The sequence below is a fragment of the Microcebus murinus genome, chromosome 7, assembly GCF_040939455.1.
Source record: "Microcebus murinus isolate Inina chromosome 7, M.murinus_Inina_mat1.0, whole genome shotgun sequence".
NCBI lineage: Eukaryota > Metazoa > Chordata > Mammalia > Primates > Cheirogaleidae > Microcebus > Microcebus murinus.
Genome location: NC_134110.1, coordinates 70,997,331 through 71,016,565, shown reverse-complemented (window position 1 = coordinate 71,016,565; position 19,235 = coordinate 70,997,331). Strand labels below are relative to the sequence as shown.

Sequence of the window (19,235 nt, the reverse complement as noted above, 5' to 3'; positions counted from 1 at the left end):
ATCCAATTTTAAAACATTTCCACCGGCCTGAGCAACATAGTGAGACCCTGTCTCTATAAAAAATAGAAAAATTAGCCAGGTTTGATGGCACACACCTGTGGTCCCAGCTTGAGGCTGAGAACAACAGAAGATCTGAGGCAGGAGGATCACTTGAACCCAGGAGTTTGAAGTTGCAGTGATCTATGATGATGCCATTGCATTCTAGCCCTGGCAACAGAGTGAGCCCCTGTCTCAAAAAAAAGAAAAATTCCTTTTTCTATCACCCCAGAAGAATTCCTCATATCCATTTGCAATCATTACCTGCTCTCACCTCTAACTCCAGACAACTGGTAGTATGTTTTTGTCTCTCTAAATCTGCCTTTTCTGGGCATTTCATACAAATGGAATGATAACAATGTGTAGTCCTTTGCATCTGGCTCTTTTCGCCTAGCATCACGTTTTTCAAGTTCATCCAGGTTGTAGTGTGACTCAGTAGTGTGTTCAGTAGTTTATTGCTGAATAATATTCCATCATATGGATGTGCCACATTTTGTTGATCCATTGGCCAATTGATGAACCTTTTCCTTGTTTCTACTTGTTGGCTCTAGGATAATACTGCTATGATTGTTCACATACTAGTCTTTGTATGAATGTTTTCATTTCTCTTATCTGTGAGTAGAATTGCTGGGTTATGGGATACATTTAGCCTTCATTTTTAAGAAATTGCCAAACTGTTTTCCAAAGTAGCTATATCATTTTACATGCCCACCAGGAATGTATGAAGGTTTCAGTTCACATCACTGTCAACACTTTTTATTTATTGTCTTTTTAATTATAGTTATTTTAGTGAGTATGAAGTGGTATCATTGCAGTTTTAATTTTCACTTCCTTATGATGTTAAGCATCTTTTGATGTGCTTTTTAGCCATTTGTGTGTATACTTCAGTGAAATTCAAATATTTTACTTGTTTTTTAATTTCATTATTTGTCCTATTATTAAGTTATCAAGGTTCTTTATATATTCTAGATACAAATCCTTTGGCAGATACAAGATACGGAAATTATAATCTAGTTTGTGGTTTATCTTTTCATTTTTTCTTAATAGTGTTTTGAAGTACAAAAGTTTTCAAGTTTTTGAAGTCCACTTATCAATTTTTTTATGGATTTTGTTTTTTGTTTTTGTTTTTGTTTTTTTTTTTTTTGAGACAGAGTCTCACTCTGTTGCCCAGGCTAGAGTGCTGTGGTGTCAGCCTAGCTCACAGCAACCTCAAACTCCTAGGCTCAAGCAATCCTTCTGCCTCAGCCTCCCGAGTAGCTGGGACTACAGGCATGCGCCACCATGCCCAGCTAATTTTTTCTATATATATTAGTTGGCCAATTAATTTGTTTCTATTTATAGTAGAGATGGGGTCTTGCTCTTGCTCAGGCTGGTTTTGAACTCCTGACCTCAAGCAATCCGCCTGCCTTGGCCTCCCAGAGTGCTAGTATTACAGGCGTGAGCCACCACGCACGGCCCTGCATTTTGTTTTTGATGTCATATTTGAGAACTCTGCCTAACCCGAGGTCTTGATGATTTTCTCCTTTATTTATATTTTACATGTATGATCCCTTTCAAGTTAATTTTTATATATGGTGTGAGGTAAGGGTCTAAATTTATATTTCCAGGTGGATTTCCAATTGTTTTAGCATCATTTGTTATAAAGAATATCCTTTCACCATTGAATTGGCTTAGCACCTTTGTCTAAAAGCAGTTGACTATAATTATAAAGGTTTCTTTTTAAACTTTCAATCCTATTCCTTTGGTCCTTATGTCGATCTGTATGTCAGTAATAAAGGCTCTTAAGGCAGTTGAATGTCATCAGTTTGGGGAAAAATTGACGTGGGGCCTTATCAGTTAAATGTTAGGCAATCTGAACTCAAATTGTATTTTTTTTCTTATTTAGAATGTTTAATAGAACTTGAACCAGTTTTGAGAACATTTGAAGAGATAACTTTTCTTGAAGCTGTTATTCAGCTAAAGAAAACAAAGGTAAATTTGTGTGTCTACTTCAGTGAAATTCAAATGAAATGGTGGAAATTAGAACTTCAAACAATGTGTATATTATGGAGATTTTTAGTTTTTCATTTCTGTACTTCTCACAGATATAGGCTATGATAGTATTTGGGGCTGGGAGACCAGAGTCTATGAATACTACCTTTTTCGTTTTGAAGACATTTCCAGAATCCTTATAATCAGGTGTAAATTTAAAAGTGTAACAAAGGCTAGTTGTGTACAGTGAATCCCCTGAAGCACTAGAGGTGTTTGTTTATTTTTTAATCTACACTTATTTTCCTAAAATTTTAATATCTTCAAAGTAATAGATGTCAGGGTTTTTCAATTCTGTTTTTCATTGCCAATTGAGCTGTAGAACTTCTATTATAATTGAGACCAAAGTGTGTATTTTTGAATTGTTAGGTTTTTTTCATTGTCCTACTCAAACACTCAATGTTATGTGGACCAAAGTAGCTGTAACAGTTAATGTTGATGTGAATTTCCTAGGACAGTTGTCTTATTTACTCAGTCTGGTTCTTGTGGATCAGAAGAATAACTGAAGGGACCTATTACTACAGAGTTTTTTAATATTATCAAAAATTGTTTTAAAAGCAGTTACAGTCCTTTAGGGCAAAGTAGGCATAGTTTAGCACTTGCTGGGTTTTATTAAATTTTTCTTAATATATGATGGTTAAAAACCAGCAGTTAGCCAAATTCTCGGGATATAAACAAGCACAATCTGCAATTTACTTACTACTGAAGGACACTGCTTATCCCTTGTGATTTGCTGTATCTACTAATATAACCTTAGGTTTAAAAGGGAAGTGCAAAAAGGAACTAAAGAGGAACTGTATTTTAGTTCTTTTGAAAACTTTTCACTTACTCCCCCAGTGCTGAGTACAATCTTTTCCAGAGTATACCAATTCCTTAACTTCTTAGTAGATATAAACTTCTGACAACAGTTCTTTTTGACGTATTTTTTCTGTTCCCTTTTCCTCCACACACCTTTCTCTTTTCTTTCACTTAGTCGAAACAAAGATGGATAGAGGGGCCTGTTGTCTTAATTATGAAAGGGAAGAGAACCATTCCAGTTCCTTTTTTGTCCCAAACAACTGAAACAGTAGGATCCTATATTTAAGACTGTTAATTTTAAGAAGAAATTTTGGCTTTTAAAATAAAGTGTATATTTTCAATTATCCTAATGCCATTTAATAATAACATTACTTTCTTCAGTGTTTTCTGTTTATTTGTTTGTTTTTGTTTTGTTTTGGTTTGGTTTTTTTGAGGCAGAGTCTCACTTTGTTGACTGGGCTAGAGTGCCGTGACATCAGCCTGGCTCACAGCAATCTCAAACTCCTGAGCTCAAACGATCCTCCTGCCTCAGCCTCCTGAGTAGCTAGGACCACAGGCACAGGCCTCCACACCCTGCAAATTTTTTCTATTTTTAGTAGAGATGGGATCTCGAACTCCTGAGCTCAAGCAATCCTCCCACCTCAGCCTCCCAGAGTGCTAGGATTACAAGTGTGAGCCATTGCACCTGGCCTAGTGTTTTTTCCTTTTTTGTTTTTTGAAATACAAGGTCTCACTACGTTGCCCAGGCTGGCCTTGAATTCCTGGGCTCAAGTAATCCTCCTGCCTCAGTGTCCTAAGTAGTTGGCATTACATAGCATGCACCACCACAGCCAGCTACTTTCATCAGTATTTTTAAGTTGCTGTATTACTTTCACTTAGAGTTGTTGTAGTTGTTTTTTTTTTTTCTTTTTTTTTTTTAATAAACCCTTGTATCAATTCTGTGAAACTGCTATGGCAAGAATATATCATCTGGGGCCAGGCACGGTGGCTCATGCCTATAATCCTAGCATTCTGAGAGGGCAAGGTGGGAGGATTGCTTGAGTTCAGAAGTTTGAGACCAGCCTGAGCAAGAGTGAGACCCCATCTCTACTAAAAATAGATGAAGAAAAAATAGCTGAACAACTAAAAATAGAAAAAAATAGCCAGGCTTGGTGATGTGTGCCTATAGTTGTAGCTACTCAGGAGGCTGAGGCAGGAGGATTGCCATAGCCCAGGAGTTTGAGGTTGGCTGTGAGCTAGGGTGACTCCATGGCACTCTAGCCGTAGCAACAGAAAGAGACTCGGTTTCCAAAAAACAATAACAACAAAAAGGATATCATCTGATTTTTATAGAAAAGATAACTGAGGCACAGAAGTTCTCCCATTTCAAGACCCTCCCCACCCCCATGAATGTCTGAAACCACATATATAGTACGAAACCCTATATATGCTATGTTTTTTCCTATATGTACATACCTATGACAAAGTTTAATTGATGTTAGGCACAGTGGGAGATGAACAATAATAATAAAATGGAACAATTATAACGATATGCCAACGTCACTATTATTGCACTTTGAGACCATTATTAAGCAAAATAAGGGTTACTTGAGCACAGGCACTGCGATACCATGATAGTTGATATGTTAACTGAGCCAGCTACCAAATGACTGCCAAGCAGGTAGCACATACAGCATGGACACACTGGACAGAAGGGTGATTCACATCCTGGGTGGGACAGTGCCAGACGATGTAAGATTTCGTCATGCTACTTACAACTGTGCTTAATCTAAAAGTTTATGAATTATTTATTTCTGGAATTTTCCATTTAATATTTTCAGACCACAGTTGACCAAGGGTAACTGAAACTGCAGAAAGTGAAACCACAGATAAGGGGAGACCACTGTATAGGGAAGTTAGTCATTTAGGTAATACTCCACACAGCTAGCTAATGTCAGGGACAACAGTACAAATTTAATAAAATTTTTCATAAAGAAATTTCTGGAGCCAGGCACACTGGTTCATGCCTGTAGTTCCAGCTACTAGGCAGGCTAAGGTAGGCGGATCGCTTGAGCCCAGAGTTCCAGTCAAGCCTGGGCAATATAGCAAGACCCCTTCTCTTTAAAAAAAAAAAATTCTTAAAACATAGATCACGGCCGGGCGCTGTGGCTCACGCCTGTAATCCTAGCTCTTGGGAGGCCGAGGCGGGTGGATTGCTCAAGGTCAGGAGTTCAAAACCAGCCTGAGCAAGAGCGAGACCCTGTCTCTACTATAAATAGAAAGAAATTAATTGGCCAACTGATATATATATAAAAAATTAGCCGGGCATGGTGGCGCATGCCTGTAGTCCCAGCTACTCGGGAGGCTGAGGCAGAAGGATCACTCAAGCCCAGGAGTTTGAGGTTGCTGTGAGCTAGGCTGACGCCACGGCACTCACTCTAGCCTGGACAACAAAGCGAGACTCTGTCTCAAAAAAAAAAAAAAAAAAACATAGATCACTATTTAGGGTGATTTGTTTGAGTTTCTTACATTTTTTCAGTTCTTTGAACTGGCTTCTAAAATTCACATATTGATAGATAAACGCCTCCTGTATCTTGAATAGTAAAAGCTAAACAAAAGTGATTTTTCTTTAATATTTCATTTCATTTCTTCTTAGGGACTGATTCATTAGTTTATACATAATTTGAATTATCATAACTGATCAGTTATGAAAAAGTGTTAGTAAATCAAGTATTTTATGTTATCAGAAATGTTTCAGTAAATTTTGTAAGAGCAGAAAAACCTTATATAACAGAGACATAGTCAAAAACTAATTTTAAAGGTCAATATAAAAATATATCTAAATACCAGCAGTTTTGGAGGCTGAGCCGGGAGGATCACCCAAGGCTGGGAGTTTGAGACCAGCCTGGGCAACATAGTGAGACCCCATCTCTACAATAAATAAATAAATAACCAGATTCAGTTTCTTGAGCCCAGGAGTTTGAGCTGAGGTGAGCTATGATCACACCACTGTACTCCAGCCTGGGCAGCACAGCAAGACCCCATCTCTAAGAAAAAAATGTTAAAACAAAAAAAAAATTATAAATACACATTGAACTACTATGTGCAAAGTACTGTGCTAGGTACATTATATATGCAGATGAACAGTATTTTCCCCCTTAAAGTTCCTTAGCCATGTAATGGAGCAGACACTCGTAAATGTGAATAATAGAGGGCTGAGTGTGGAACCAAAGTTCTGAAGAGTAGTTGGCGTTATGTTGGTCTGGGGAAGAAAAGCAGACTGATAGAGGTTTATTTTTAAATCACTCAGTAGTGACAGCAACTAACCCAAGTCCGGTTTACAGGAGGAAATCACTGAACAATTTTCATTTATGGTATTTAAAATAAATTATCTATTTAGCAGCTACCATTTATTAAATGCTTGCAAGAATCTTAGGGCCTTTTTGCATGTATTCCTTATAATTTTCTTTACAGTACTCCTGCAAAACAGATATTTTTATCTCCAATTTATAGATAAGTAAACTGAGGTTAAGTCTGATACCAAAGGTCAATTAGGTATCCCCGGAATCTAAACCAGATCTGATTGGCTACATGGCTCCCACCATTCCACTATGACATATTCCCTACTTTATTTAGTCCAAGCCTCGGTTTCTTATCTATAAAATGAAAATAATAATAGTATTTATAAGCACAGTACCTGAAACATGGTAAATGATTAATAATTATAGATAGACATACACACCTCCCAAAATATTATTAAGTACCTACTTTGTACCAGATACTTTATATTCATTATCTCAATCTCTAGAACAATCTGGCATCTAAATATTATTACATTTTAAAAATGAAGCCCTGAGACTCTGAGAGATCAATAATTTGCTCAAGGTAACCAATTAATATGAGGCAGGATTCAGTGTCTATGTCCCTTAAGTTATTTCCCCTGTTCTACACTGTTTCTACTTTTAAGTTATATGTTATATGTTCAACTGTCTAGATTTTCTTTACATTGGTTTTGTATAAGCATATATGTTAAGTAGATTGTATTTTTCTTCTATAATTTCTTAATCACCTTCGATTAAAGTCCATATATGTATTCATTCCAGTTACAGAGTGCTTCAAGTACTCTTCACATATGTGATAAGAAGAAAATGGAATTATCTCTGAGCATACCTGTAAATCATGGTCCACAGGAGGTAAAAAGAAAAATTATGTTGAACTCAAAATGTGGGATGAATATGAAAGTCATTCGGTCTAACCCCTTCTTTCATAGATGTGAAACTAAAGCCCAGGGAGTTTTCAGGAATTGTGAGGTAGCTCAGGGCAATCTACAACTTGAAACCCAGCTCTTCTACTTCTCTGTTCATTGTTCATCCCATCAAATCACAATTCTTGCTTCTTTGTCATTGAGTTCCATCCCTGGCATCGTTGTATACAAGGATGACATGTAGTATATAGGCAAGTCATTGATTACAGTTTTATCACTATGTTTATGCCACGACTCTTAAAATAATTAGTAAGAGAAAAATAATATTTTTGTTGCTATACAAGAAGAAAGATTTCTTTAGTTGCATTTATTCAGATTTATTTCATATAAGTCCTTTTTAAAAAAAAGTGTATATATATATATATATTTATATATATTAAAATGTGTATACATATTTAGGCTGAATGTGATGGCTCACACCTGTAATCCCAGCACTTTGGGAGGCCAAGGTGGGAAGATCGCTTGAGAACAGTAGTTTGATAATAGCCTGGGCAACACAGTGAGACTCATGTCTCTACAAAAATAAAAAAAATAGCCAGGGGTGGTTGCACACACCTGTAGTCCTAGCTACTGGGGAGGCTGAGACAAGAGGATCACTTGAGGCTGAAGTTGGAGGTCACAGTGAGCTGTGGTCACCCCACTGCATTCCAGCCTGGGCAATAGAGTGAGACCTTGTCTCACAAAAAAAAAAAAAAAAAAAGAAGAAGGAATATATATGTTCATTTTGCAGATTCAGAAAAATAAAATAGATTGAGATTCCTAATCCACACATTCAAAATTCAAAATCTGAAATTTTCTGATTTCCAACATGATGTCACAAGTGGAAAATTCCATACCTGCCTTAGTCTGTTTTGTGTTACTATAACAAAATACCTGAGGCTGGGTAATTTATAAAGAAAAGAAGTTTATTTGGCTCACAATTCTGGTGGCTGGAAAGCCCAGGATTGGACAGCTGGATCTAGTGAGGGCCTCAGGCTGCCTCCACTCATGGCAGGCAGTGGAAGGGAAGCAGGTGGTGCAAAGAGATCACATGGCAAGACAGGACACAGGAGAGTGAAATTGAGGGGGCTGAGCTCTTTCACAACCTGCTATCCCAGCAATCCCCTCACCACTTCCAGAATGGCAACAAGCTGCTCACAGGGTCCTCCCCCATGACCCAAACACCACCCCTAGGTCCCACCTCCCAACACTGCTACAATGGGGATCAAATTTCAGCATGTGTTTTGGTGGGGACCAACCATACCCAGGCCATAGCAACACCTGACCTTGTATAACAGGTCGCAGTCAAAACTTTGTTTCAGGCACAAAAATATTTTAAAATATTCCATAAAATTACTTTTAGGCTTTGTGGATAGGTGCACATGAAACACAAATGAATTTTGTACTTATAGACTTGAGTCCCAGCCTCAAGATATCTCATATGTAGATATCTCATATGCAGATATTCCAAAATTTGAAAAAAAATCTGAAATCCGGAACACTTCTTGTCCCAAGCATTTCAGATCAGGGATACTAAACCTGTAATACCTTCAAAATAAACCTTAAAGCACCATATATGGTTTTCAATCACCTTGACGTACACTATCTCATTCAAGCCTTGAACTCATTCATGCACAGTTTTAGATAGTACAAATATTACAGACAACCTGAGAGCCAGGGATCGAGGATTAGAGTCAAATTCTCCATTACTTTTTCCATGGTTTTCCACCTCTCCATGTTGAAGGAACCTGACCTGAAGGCATTTCTAGATCTCTAGGTGACCATAGTTGCATATATAAAATTTCTCATCCCTTATTCTAGCTACTGGCCAGAGCCTTGGAGTTCATGTGGAAAATACAAAAAAAATAATTATTTTTAATGTTTCATGATTGCCCCATTTCTTCTATTTGAGTTAATTAAGAAATTAAGTTTATCTTTCTTATTTTATAGCTGTATGTGTTACTTTAATTGTATAAAGTATAATTTTTAGTAGTTTTAATTCTTCATTTGTAATAACCCACAAGCAAGAACTATTTAGAAATTAAAGCTATATAACTTTTAAAACTATTTTTATTAGCCTAAATCCTTTACCTTCTATTTACTTTAGGAATCGTGTGGATCCTCTCAGCTCCATAAAAACAGTGGTTCTCCTGAAACCTCAAGGTCCCTGTCAGCTCCCCAAGGCAATGATTTTCTATCTAGTACGTAAATTTTCCAATAAGTATTGACGTGCAAGTTTTCTGTTTTCTTTCCAGAGCATATCCTTGGCAAGCAATCATGGTTTATGTAGAACATTTCATTCATTTGCATTTATAACTCATTGTTTAAAAAGTGATAGGGTCTAAAAATATGAAAGTAGTAGTGGGATCTTCAACAAATACATTTAGGTATTAAATGCATTTATGTTAGACACTATGGAAAGATACCAAAAAAAAAAAAAACCTCTTATAAGAAAGAGGATGCGTCTGATTTTTGTGTATTGATTTTGTATCCTGAGACTTTACCAAATTCATTTATCAGTTTAAGGAGTCTCTTGGTTGAATCCTTGGGGTTTTCTAGGTATAATGTCATGTCATCAGCAAAGAGTAAGAGTTTGATCTCTTCTGCTCCTTTGGACACCCTTAATTCTGCTCTCTTGTCTGATTGCTGTAGCAAGGACTTCCAGCACTATGTTGAACAGAAGTGGAGATAGTCGGCAACCTTGTCTTGTTCCATTTCTAAGTGAGAATGCTTTCTCACTTTCAATTTTTCCCCATTCAGTATGATATTGGCTGTGGGTTTGTCATATATGGCTTGTATCATTTTTAGGTAAGCCATGTTTATACCTATTTTGTTGAGCGTTCTTATAAAAGGGTGTTGAATTTTGTCAAATGCTTTCTCTGTGTCTATTGAGAGGATCATATGGTCAAAATAGCAACAAAGAAAATAAAGTACCTTGGAATCTATTTAACTAAGGAGGTAAAAAACCTCTACAGGGAGAACTATGAAACACTGAAGAAGGAAATAGCAGAGGACATAAACAGATGGAAGAATATACCATGCTCATGGGTCAGCAGAATCAACATTGTTAAAATGTCTATACTACCCAAAGTGACCTACAGAGTCAACGCAATCCCTATCAAAATACCATCATCATTTTTCACAGATACAGAAAAAATAATTTTACTCTTTGTATGGAACCAGAGAAGACCTCATATAGCAAAATCAATCCTAGGCAATAAAAACAAAATAGGAGGTATCAATTTACCAGACTTCAAACTATACTACAAGGCTATAGTCATTAAAATAGCTTTTTACTGGCACAAGAACAGGGACATTGACCAGTGGAACAGAACAGAGAACCCAGATATAAAACCATCCTCATATAGCCAACTAATCTTCGACAAAGCAGACAAAAACATACACTGGGGAAAAGAACCCTTATCCAATAAATGGTTCTGGGAAAACTGGATAGCCACATGTAGAAGACTGAAACAAGACCCACACCTTTCACCTCTCACAAAAATCAACTCATACTGGGTAACAGACTTGAACCATAGGTGTGAAACTATTAGAATTCTAGAGGAAAATGTTGGAAATACTCTTCTAGACATTGGCCTAGGCAAAGAATTTATGAAGAAGACCCCAAAGGCAATCACAACAGCAACAAAATAAACAAACGGGACCTAATAAAATTAAAAAGCTTCTGCACAGCCAAAGAAACTGTCAAGAGAGCAAACAGACAACCCACAGAATGGGAGAAAATTTTTGCAAGCTACACATCTGATAAAGTGCTGATAACTAGAATCTATAGAACTCAGGAAAATCAGCAAGAAAAAATCAAACAACCCTATCAAAAAATGGGCAGAGGACATGAACAGAAACTTCTCAAAAGACAGAATAATGGCCAACAAACATATGAAAAAATGTTCAAGATCTCTAATCATCAGGGAAATGCAAATCAAAACCACAATGAGATATCACTTAACCCCAGTGAGAATGGCCTTTATCAAAAAGTCCCCAAACAACAAATGCTGGCGTGGATGCGGAGAGAGAGGAACACTCCTACACTTCTGGTGGGACTGCAAACTACTTCAACCTCTGTGGAAAGCAATATGGAGATACCTCAAAGCGATACGAGTAGATCTACCATTTGATCCAGCAATTCCACTACTGGGCATCTACCCAAAAGATCAAAAGTCACTTTATGAAAAAGACACCTGCACTTGAATGTTTATAGCAGCACAATTCACAATTGCAAAGCTGTGGAAACAACCCAAGTGCCCATCAATTCATGAGTGGATTAATAAAATGTGGTATATGTATACAATGGAATACTACTCAGCTTTAAGAAACAATGGTGATATAGCACCTCTTGTATATTCCTGGATAGAGCTGGAACCCATTCTACTAAGTGAAGTATCTCAAGAATGGAAAAGCAAGCAACACATGTACTCACCAGCAAATTGGTATTAACGGATCAACACCTAAGTGGACATATAGAAGTAATATTTATCGGGTGTCAGGAGGGTGGGAGGGGGGAGGAGGGGAGGAGTAAATACAGCCACAAGCAGTAAGATGTGTAACGTTTGGGGGATGGACATGCTTGAAGCTTTTACTCGAGGTGGGAGGGGGGCATGGGCAATATAAGTAACCTTAACACTTGTACCTCCATAATATGCTAAAATAAAAAATAAATAAATAAAATAAAATAAAGAAAGAGAAGTGTTTCTAAGTAACCATACTGCAAGATAGAAAATGATGTATTGTAAGAGAGCTGTGAATCTAGACCTATGGTAGTATAGTGGAAGAGTAACATGCTTTACAAAGTACTTTCACAACAACCTTATGAGGGAGATAGTCCTCATTTTACAGATTAAGGACTCTCTGGAACATATAGCTAGTAGCTGGAAAATCCAGGACTTGAAGCCAGGTCTTTTGATAAATATCTTCATGTCATTCCACTACACTATGCTGTCATCATGAAGAAATTATTCCTGGCTGAAGGCTGGGCATCTAGTTATAAAGGATGAACATCTCAGGCAAAAGGAACCAGAACAAGGAGGCACAGAAGCAAGAAAACACAGAACACTGAGTAGTTCGGTTTAGCTGATGAAGAGAGTGAATGATAAAAGATAAGTAGAGTGGAGTCATCACAAATTCTAACACTCGGCTAACTATTTGGGCTTTTTTACTTGAGAAAGAAGCAACTATTGCAAATTTTTGAGCAAGACTGTAACACAGAAATGTTTTTGCTTTAGGAATATTCATCCTGATTGGAATATGTAGAATATACTGAAAGGAAAAGGAGACTTGAGATGGGGAGACTAGTTAGGAGACTATTAACCGTAGTGCCGGTGAGTAAGTATGAGAACTGATGCAGAATAGAAAGGGGAGGGGTGGTGTGAGAGATGTCATGGAGACGTTGACCCTAGGACTCTATAATTTTGCACTTAGAGGAGGGAAGAGAGGAACCAAAAGGTAAAACTAAATAAGTTGTTAAGCCTGGTAACTGGGAAAACACTAGCACAATTAACATAAATAGGAGTTGAAACAGGTTTTAGAGGGTTTTTTTTTTGGTTTTTTTTTTTCGGCATATTATGGGGGTATAGATTTTAAGGTTTCAATAAATGCCCATTTCCCCCCTCCCCCCACAAGTCTGAGTCTCCATCATGACCATCCCCCAGATGGTGCACATCTCACTCATTATGTATGTATATACCCGCCCCCCTCCCCCCTCCCACCTGCCCAATACCCTATTACTGTAGTACCTATGTGTCCATTTAGGTGGTACTCAGTTAATACCAGTTTGCTGGAGAATATATCTGGTGCTTGTTTTTCCATTCTTGGGATACTTCACTTAGTAGTATGGGTTCCAGCTCTAACCAGGAAAATATAAGATGTGCTATGTCACCATTGTTTCTTAGAGCTGAATAGTACTCCATGGTATACATATACCACATTTTATTAATCCATTCTTGGATTGATGGGCACTTGGGCTGTTTCCACAGCCTTGCAATTATGAATTGTGCTGCTGTAAACATTCAAGTGCAGGTGTCTTTTTTGTAGAGTGTCATTGGATCATTTGGGTAGATGCCCAGCAATGGGATTGCTGGATCAAATGGTAGATTCACTTGTATCACTTTAAGGTGTCTCCATATTGCTTTCCACAGAGGTTGAACTAGTTTGCAGTCCCACCAGCAGTGTAGGAGTGTTCCTCTCTCTCCGCAACCACGCCAGCATTTATTGTTTGGAGATTTTTGGATAAAGGCCATTCTCACTGGGGTTAAGTGATATCTCATTGTGGTTTTGATTTGCATTTCCCTGATGATTAGAGATGTTGAGCATTTTTCATATGTTTGTTGGCCATTCTTCTGTCTTCTTTAGAAAAGTTTCTGTTCAAGTCCTTTGCCCACTTTTTAATGGGGTTATTTGATTTTTTCGTCCTGATTTTCGTGAGTTCTAAGTATATTCTAGTTATCAGTCCCTTATCGGATGCATAGGATGCAAAAATTTTCTCCCATTCTGTAGGTTGTCTGTTTACTTTCATGACTATTTCTTTGGCTGTGCAGAAGCTTTGTAGTTTGATCATGTCCCGTTTATTTATTTTTGTTGCTGCTGTGATTGCCTTTGGGGACTTCTTCATAAACTCTTTGCCCAGGCCGATGTCTAGGAGAGTGTTTCCAACTTTTTCCTCTAGAGTTCTAATAGTTTCATACCTTAGGTTTAAGTCTGTTATGCAGTGTGAGTTGGTTTTTGTGAGAGGTGAAAGGTGTGGGTCCTGTTTTAGCCTTCTACAGATGGCTATCCAGTTTTCCCAGCACCATTTATTGAAGAGGGATTCTTTTCCCCAGCGTATGTTTTTGTCTGCTTTGTCAAAGATTAGATGGCTATATGAGGATGGTTTTATATCAGGATTCTCACATCTGTTCCACTGGTCAATATTCCTATTTTTGTGCCAATACCATATTGATTTAATTACTACAGCTTTGTAGTATAGTTTGATATCTGGCATATTAATGCCTCCCATTTTGTTTTTGTTGCCTAGAATTGCTCTTGATATTCGGGGTCTTCTTTGGTTCCATACAAAGCGTAAAATTATTTTTTCTATATCTGTGAAGAATGCTGATGGGATTTTAATAGGTATTGCATTGAATCTGTAGATCAGTTTGGGTAGTATAGACATTTTGATGATATTGAGTCTGCCGATCCACGAGCATGGTATGGATTTCCATCTGTTTACATCCTCTGCTATTTCCTTCCTCAGTGTTTCATAGTTCTCCCCGTAGAGGTCTTTTACTTCCTTGGTTAAGTATATTCCTAGGTACTTTAATTTCTTTGTTGCTATTGTGAAGGGAATTGAGTCTTTGATTTGGTTCTCAATTAGATTGTTGTTGGCGTATATGAATGCCTCTGATTTCTGTGTATTGATTTTGTATCCTGAGACTTTACTAAATTCATTGATCAGTTCCAGGAGTTTCTTGGTTGAATCCTTGGGGTTTTCTAGATACAATATCATATCATCAGCAAACAGTGAAAGTTTGATCCCTTCTGCCCCTATTTGAATACCTTTGATTCCATTTTCCTGTCTGATTGCTGTAGCCAAGACTTCCAGCACTATGTTGAACAGAAGTGGAGATAGTGGGCAGCCTTGTCTGGTTCCAGTTCTAAGTGGGAATGATTTCAATCTTTCCCCATTCAGTATGATGTTGGCTATGGGTCTGTCATATATGGCTTGTATCATTTTTAGGTATGTCCCTTCTATGCCTATTTTCTTAAGTGTTCGTATCATGAAAGGGTGTTGAATTTTGTCAAAAGCTTTTTCTGCATCTATTGAAAGAATCATGTGGTCTTTGTTTTTGCTTCTGTTGATGTGGTGAATTGCATTTATAGATTTACGTATGTTGAGCCATCCCTGCATCCCTGGGATGAAGCCCACTTGGTCGTGGTGGATTATTTTTTTGATAAGTGTCTGGATTTGGTTAGCTAAGATTTTGTTGAAAATTTTTGCATCTATATTCATTAGGGATATTGGTCTGTAGTTTTCTTTTTTTGTTGCATCCTTTCCTGGTTTTGGTATCAGAGTAATATTCGCTTCATAAAAGGTGTCGGGGAGGTTTCCGTTCTTCTCGATGTTGTGGAATAGTTTCTGCAAGATAGGTACTAGTTCTTCTTTGTAAGTGTGGTAAAATTCAGGTGTGAAGCCATTTGGACCGGGACTTTTCTTTTTAGGGAGATTTTTAATTGCTGTTTCTATTTCAGCTGTTGAGATTGGTCTGTTCAGGGAATCTATTTCTTCCTGGTTGAGCCTAGGTAGGCTGTGTGTTTCTAGAAATTTGTCCATTTCCTCCACATTTTCCAGTTTGTGTGCATAAAGATTTTTGTAGTATTTATAAATTGTATCTTGTATCTCTTTGGTATCAGTTGTGATATCTCCTTTTTTATTCCTGATGGAGCTTATTAGAGATTTCTCTTTTCTGCTTTTCGTTAGCTTAGCCAATGGTGTGTCAATTTTGTTTATTTTTTCAAAGAACCAACTTTTTGTTTTATTAATCTCCTGAATAGCTTCCCTGTTTTCAATTTCGTTTAGTTCTGATTTGATCTTGTTGATTTCACTTCTTCTGCTGGGTTTGGGGTTGGTCTGTTCTTCTTTTTCCAGCTCTTTGAGTCATTTTGTTAGATTGTCTCTTTGTGATCTTTTTGTCTTTTGGTTATAGGCATTTATGGAGATAAACTTTCCTCTCAGAACGGCTTTAGCTGTGTCCCAAAGGAGTTGATAACTTGTCTCTCCATTGTCGTTTTCTTCATAGAATTTTTTTTATTTCCGTCTTGATTTCTTCATTTACGAAGTAATCATTTAGTAGGAGGTTGTTTAATTTCCACGTTTTTGTGTAGAAATCTGAGTTTCTGTTAGGGTTGATTTCTACTTTTATTCCACTGTGATCTGAGAAGGTACATGGTATGATTTCTATTTTTTTAAATTTCTTGACATTTACTTTGTGTCCTAGGATATGGTCAGTCTTAGAGAATGTCCCGTGAGCTGATGAGAAGAACGTATATTCAGTGGATTTTGGGTAGAATGTTCTGTAAATGTCAGTCAGACCCAATTGTTCTAGAGTTTTGTTTAAGTCTATTATTTCTTTATTAATTTTCTGTTTGGAGGATCTGTCTCGTGCCGTCAGTGGGGTGTTGAAATCTCCGGCGATTATGGAGTTGCTATTAATCCATTTGCTTAGCTCCAGTAAGGTTTGCTTTATGAATCTGGGTGCACCTAAGTTGGGTGCATATATATTTAAAATTGTTATCTCTTCTTGTTGGACTGTGCTCTTCACCATTATATAATGACCCTCTTTGTCTTTTACTACTTTTGTTGGTTTAAAAACTAAATCGTCTGAAATTAGAACTGCCACACCAGCCTTCTTTTGGCTTCTATTTGCTTGGAATATTGATCTCCACCCTTATATTTTTAGTCTATATGCATCCTTGCAGGTTAGATGTGTTTCCTGAAGACAGCATATACTTGGCCTGTATTTTCTTATCCATTCAGCCAGCCTATGTCTCTTGAGTGGAGAGTTTAAGCCATTCACATTTATTGAGAGAACTGATAGGTAAGGTAGATTACTGTTCATTCTGTTGGGTTGGATGTTGTTGCTATGATTTCTGTCTTGAGCCATTGTAATATCTGGCCTTTAATATCTTTGGGTTTTGGTTGTTTTTATATTCGTGGGTTATTATTATGATGTTCCATACGTAACACTGTTTTAAGCACTTCTTGTAGGGCTGGTCTTGTCTTGGTAAATTCTCTGAGCCTTTGCTTGTCTGAGAATGTTTTTATTTCTCCTTCATATATGAAGCTTAGTTTTGCAAGGAATAATATTCTAGGCTGGGCATTGTTTTGTTTCAAAAGAGTGAGAATGGGGCCCCAGTCTCTCCTTGCTTGTAAAGTCTCATTAGAGAAGTCTGATGTTATTCGAATTGGATTTCTCTTGTATGTTACTTGCTTCTTTTGTCTTACAGCTCTTAGAAGGGCCTCTTTAGTTGATACTTTGGTCAGTCTGATGACTGCATGTCGTGACGTCTTCCTGTTTGCGTTGAATCTCCCAGGGGTCCTCTGAGCTTCTTGAACTTGTATATCAAGATTTTGAGCAAGGCCTGGGAAATTTTCCTCTATTATATCTTCAAACAGCTTGTCCAACCCTTGAGTGTTGTCTTCTTCCCCTTCTGGTAAGCCTATGACCCTCACGTTAGGTTTCTTCACATAATCCCACAGCTCTTGTAGGCTTTGCTCTTTTCTCTTGTTTCTCTGCTCTATTTCTGTGACTGATTTATTTAATTGGAGGGTGTTATCTTCAAGCTCTGAGATTCTTTCTTCTGTTTCTTCTACCCTGTTCTTGAGACTTTCCACTGTATTTTGTAGTTCCTTGAATTGATTCTTCATTTCCAGAAGTTCGGTCAAACTTTTCTTCATTGTGTCCATTTCTTTTTCCATATCCTGGAGGCTTTTTGTGGTTTTTTTGTGTTGGTTATTGAGTTGTTGTTGCAGCTGGGTGACTGTTCTTATGATCCACATGCGAAATTCCTCTTCTGTCATATTGGTTGCCTGATTTTGGTTGGTGTCCGTTTCTAGGAGGCTGGTGCTCCTCTTTGAGGGTGTGTTTTCCGTTTGGTTCTTCATATTTCCTGAGTTCTTTCGCTGATTTCTTCCCATGTCGATCAGTTGTTGTTTCTTTCCTTTAGGTTATTGTTTGGGTATTCACACCCCTTGTTTAGTTTCTGAGGCGTTAGGTGGTGTCTGTGGGTGAGATTGGACCACTCCCTGTATATTGAGTCAGTGGGTGCCGTGGAAAGGCTGTGCAAGATGCCGTCCATGTCAGTAGGTGGCATTTGCTTGGAGGAACAGGCTATGCTGTTGATTTTGTGTCCTGTTGTCAGCTCTTGTTCTGGGCGGAGCTGGGTTGGGTAAGTCTGCCCTCAGGCAGTTAGCAGGGGTCAAAGTTCTGTTCTCTGCTTCCAGGAAAAGCTGTCAGGGCGGGGCTGGAATGGTCCCACTCAGCCAGAAAGTCTGTGGGGGTGGGGCTGTCTGAGACCCGCAGTCTGGAGCGGGCCTCGCTTCTTTCCACCCTCCCCAACTCTGCAGCTACTCCTGGGTCTCTGCCAGCAGGCCAGACCACAAGCCACCAGGCCTCCCCGAACTGTGATGTCAGCGGGGAGGTTCCCTGCACAGGAACGTCACCTGGGCTGGGCGCATCGCCTCCTCCTGGGAGGAGGGTTGCCCTCTAGGACGCCGATCCGCCCCTGGAGGCACACACACCTCAGTAGGCTGTTCACGTATAACCCTTCTGTGACCCGGGCAATGCTAGCCCTTGGTGCAGGGGATCTGGTCTGCAGGTCCGACCTCTGGGTCCCAGAGTTCAAACTGTATCCCCACCAGGGAGAGGATTTCCGGTCCCAATTTACCCACAGGGAGCCCAAGCTGGGCCTATGTCTCTCAGCCTCTGAGTCTGCACCGTTCTCCTGGGAACACCGTGCTAGCAGCACCTGGGAGAGCTGGCGCGTAGGGAGCTCACAGTCTGAGTTCCCCTGAGTCAGCTGTAGGGTCCCAAAAGGGAAGGTCCCGTTCCCTGGAGGTGCCTCTGGCTGGTGGGTGTATTGTCTCTCTGGGCAGCCGCGGGTAGGGTCGGCGGAGGGGAGGAGGAGGCAATATGGCGCCTGCCGCGTGGCTCGGGTCTATGCACACGGAGGTGCCTGGAGGAAGTTGGGAACCCGGTGCCACGTCTGCTACAGGCTCACCGCTGGCAGGCGGCGGCCGTCTCTGGGCTGGTGTCCTCAGGTCTCCCCACCCGCTGGGGAGCCCACCAGTAGTCCCAAATGCAGGGGAGGGGAAACAGCAAATCCACCTACCCTTGCCACTGGTCTCTGGGCTGCTCCGGTGGTCTCAGCCTCCAGTTCTCCTCCGCACCCTCCTCCCGTGGAGTCTCCCGGGGTCTCAGGTACCCCTCCTTCCGGCCCTCGTCCGCTGTATACTCGTCTTCTTGCTTCTTTTTTCTAATTTCTGCTAGAATCTGTCTTTTGTGCAGAGACACTCTGTCTGGCGGTGTTATTCTTCCGCCATCTTGCTCCACCCCCTCCGGTTTTAGAGTTTTGATGAATACGTTTCTAATGTTTTTTAATT

The 19,235-nt window shown here is 39.1% G+C and overlaps 1 protein-coding gene across 2 annotated transcripts in view; it reads left to right on the top strand.

Annotated features, from left to right (window-relative positions):
- Positions 1-19,235, top strand: part of RIPK2 (receptor interacting serine/threonine kinase 2) — a 46,466-nt gene that overhangs the window by 21,462 nt on the left and 5,769 nt on the right. The window contains exons 7-9 of one of the 2 annotated variants that reach the window (XM_012745605.3): positions 1,922-2,007; positions 6,945-7,034; positions 9,192-9,285. The exons of the other annotated variant lie outside the window; for it this stretch is intronic. Coding sequence (XP_012601059.1) covers positions 1,922-2,007; positions 6,945-7,034; positions 9,192-9,285 — 270 coding nt within the window. The remainder of the gene's footprint in view (positions 1-1,921; positions 2,008-6,944; positions 7,035-9,191; positions 9,286-19,235) is intronic. 2 annotated transcript variants of the gene reach the window in all.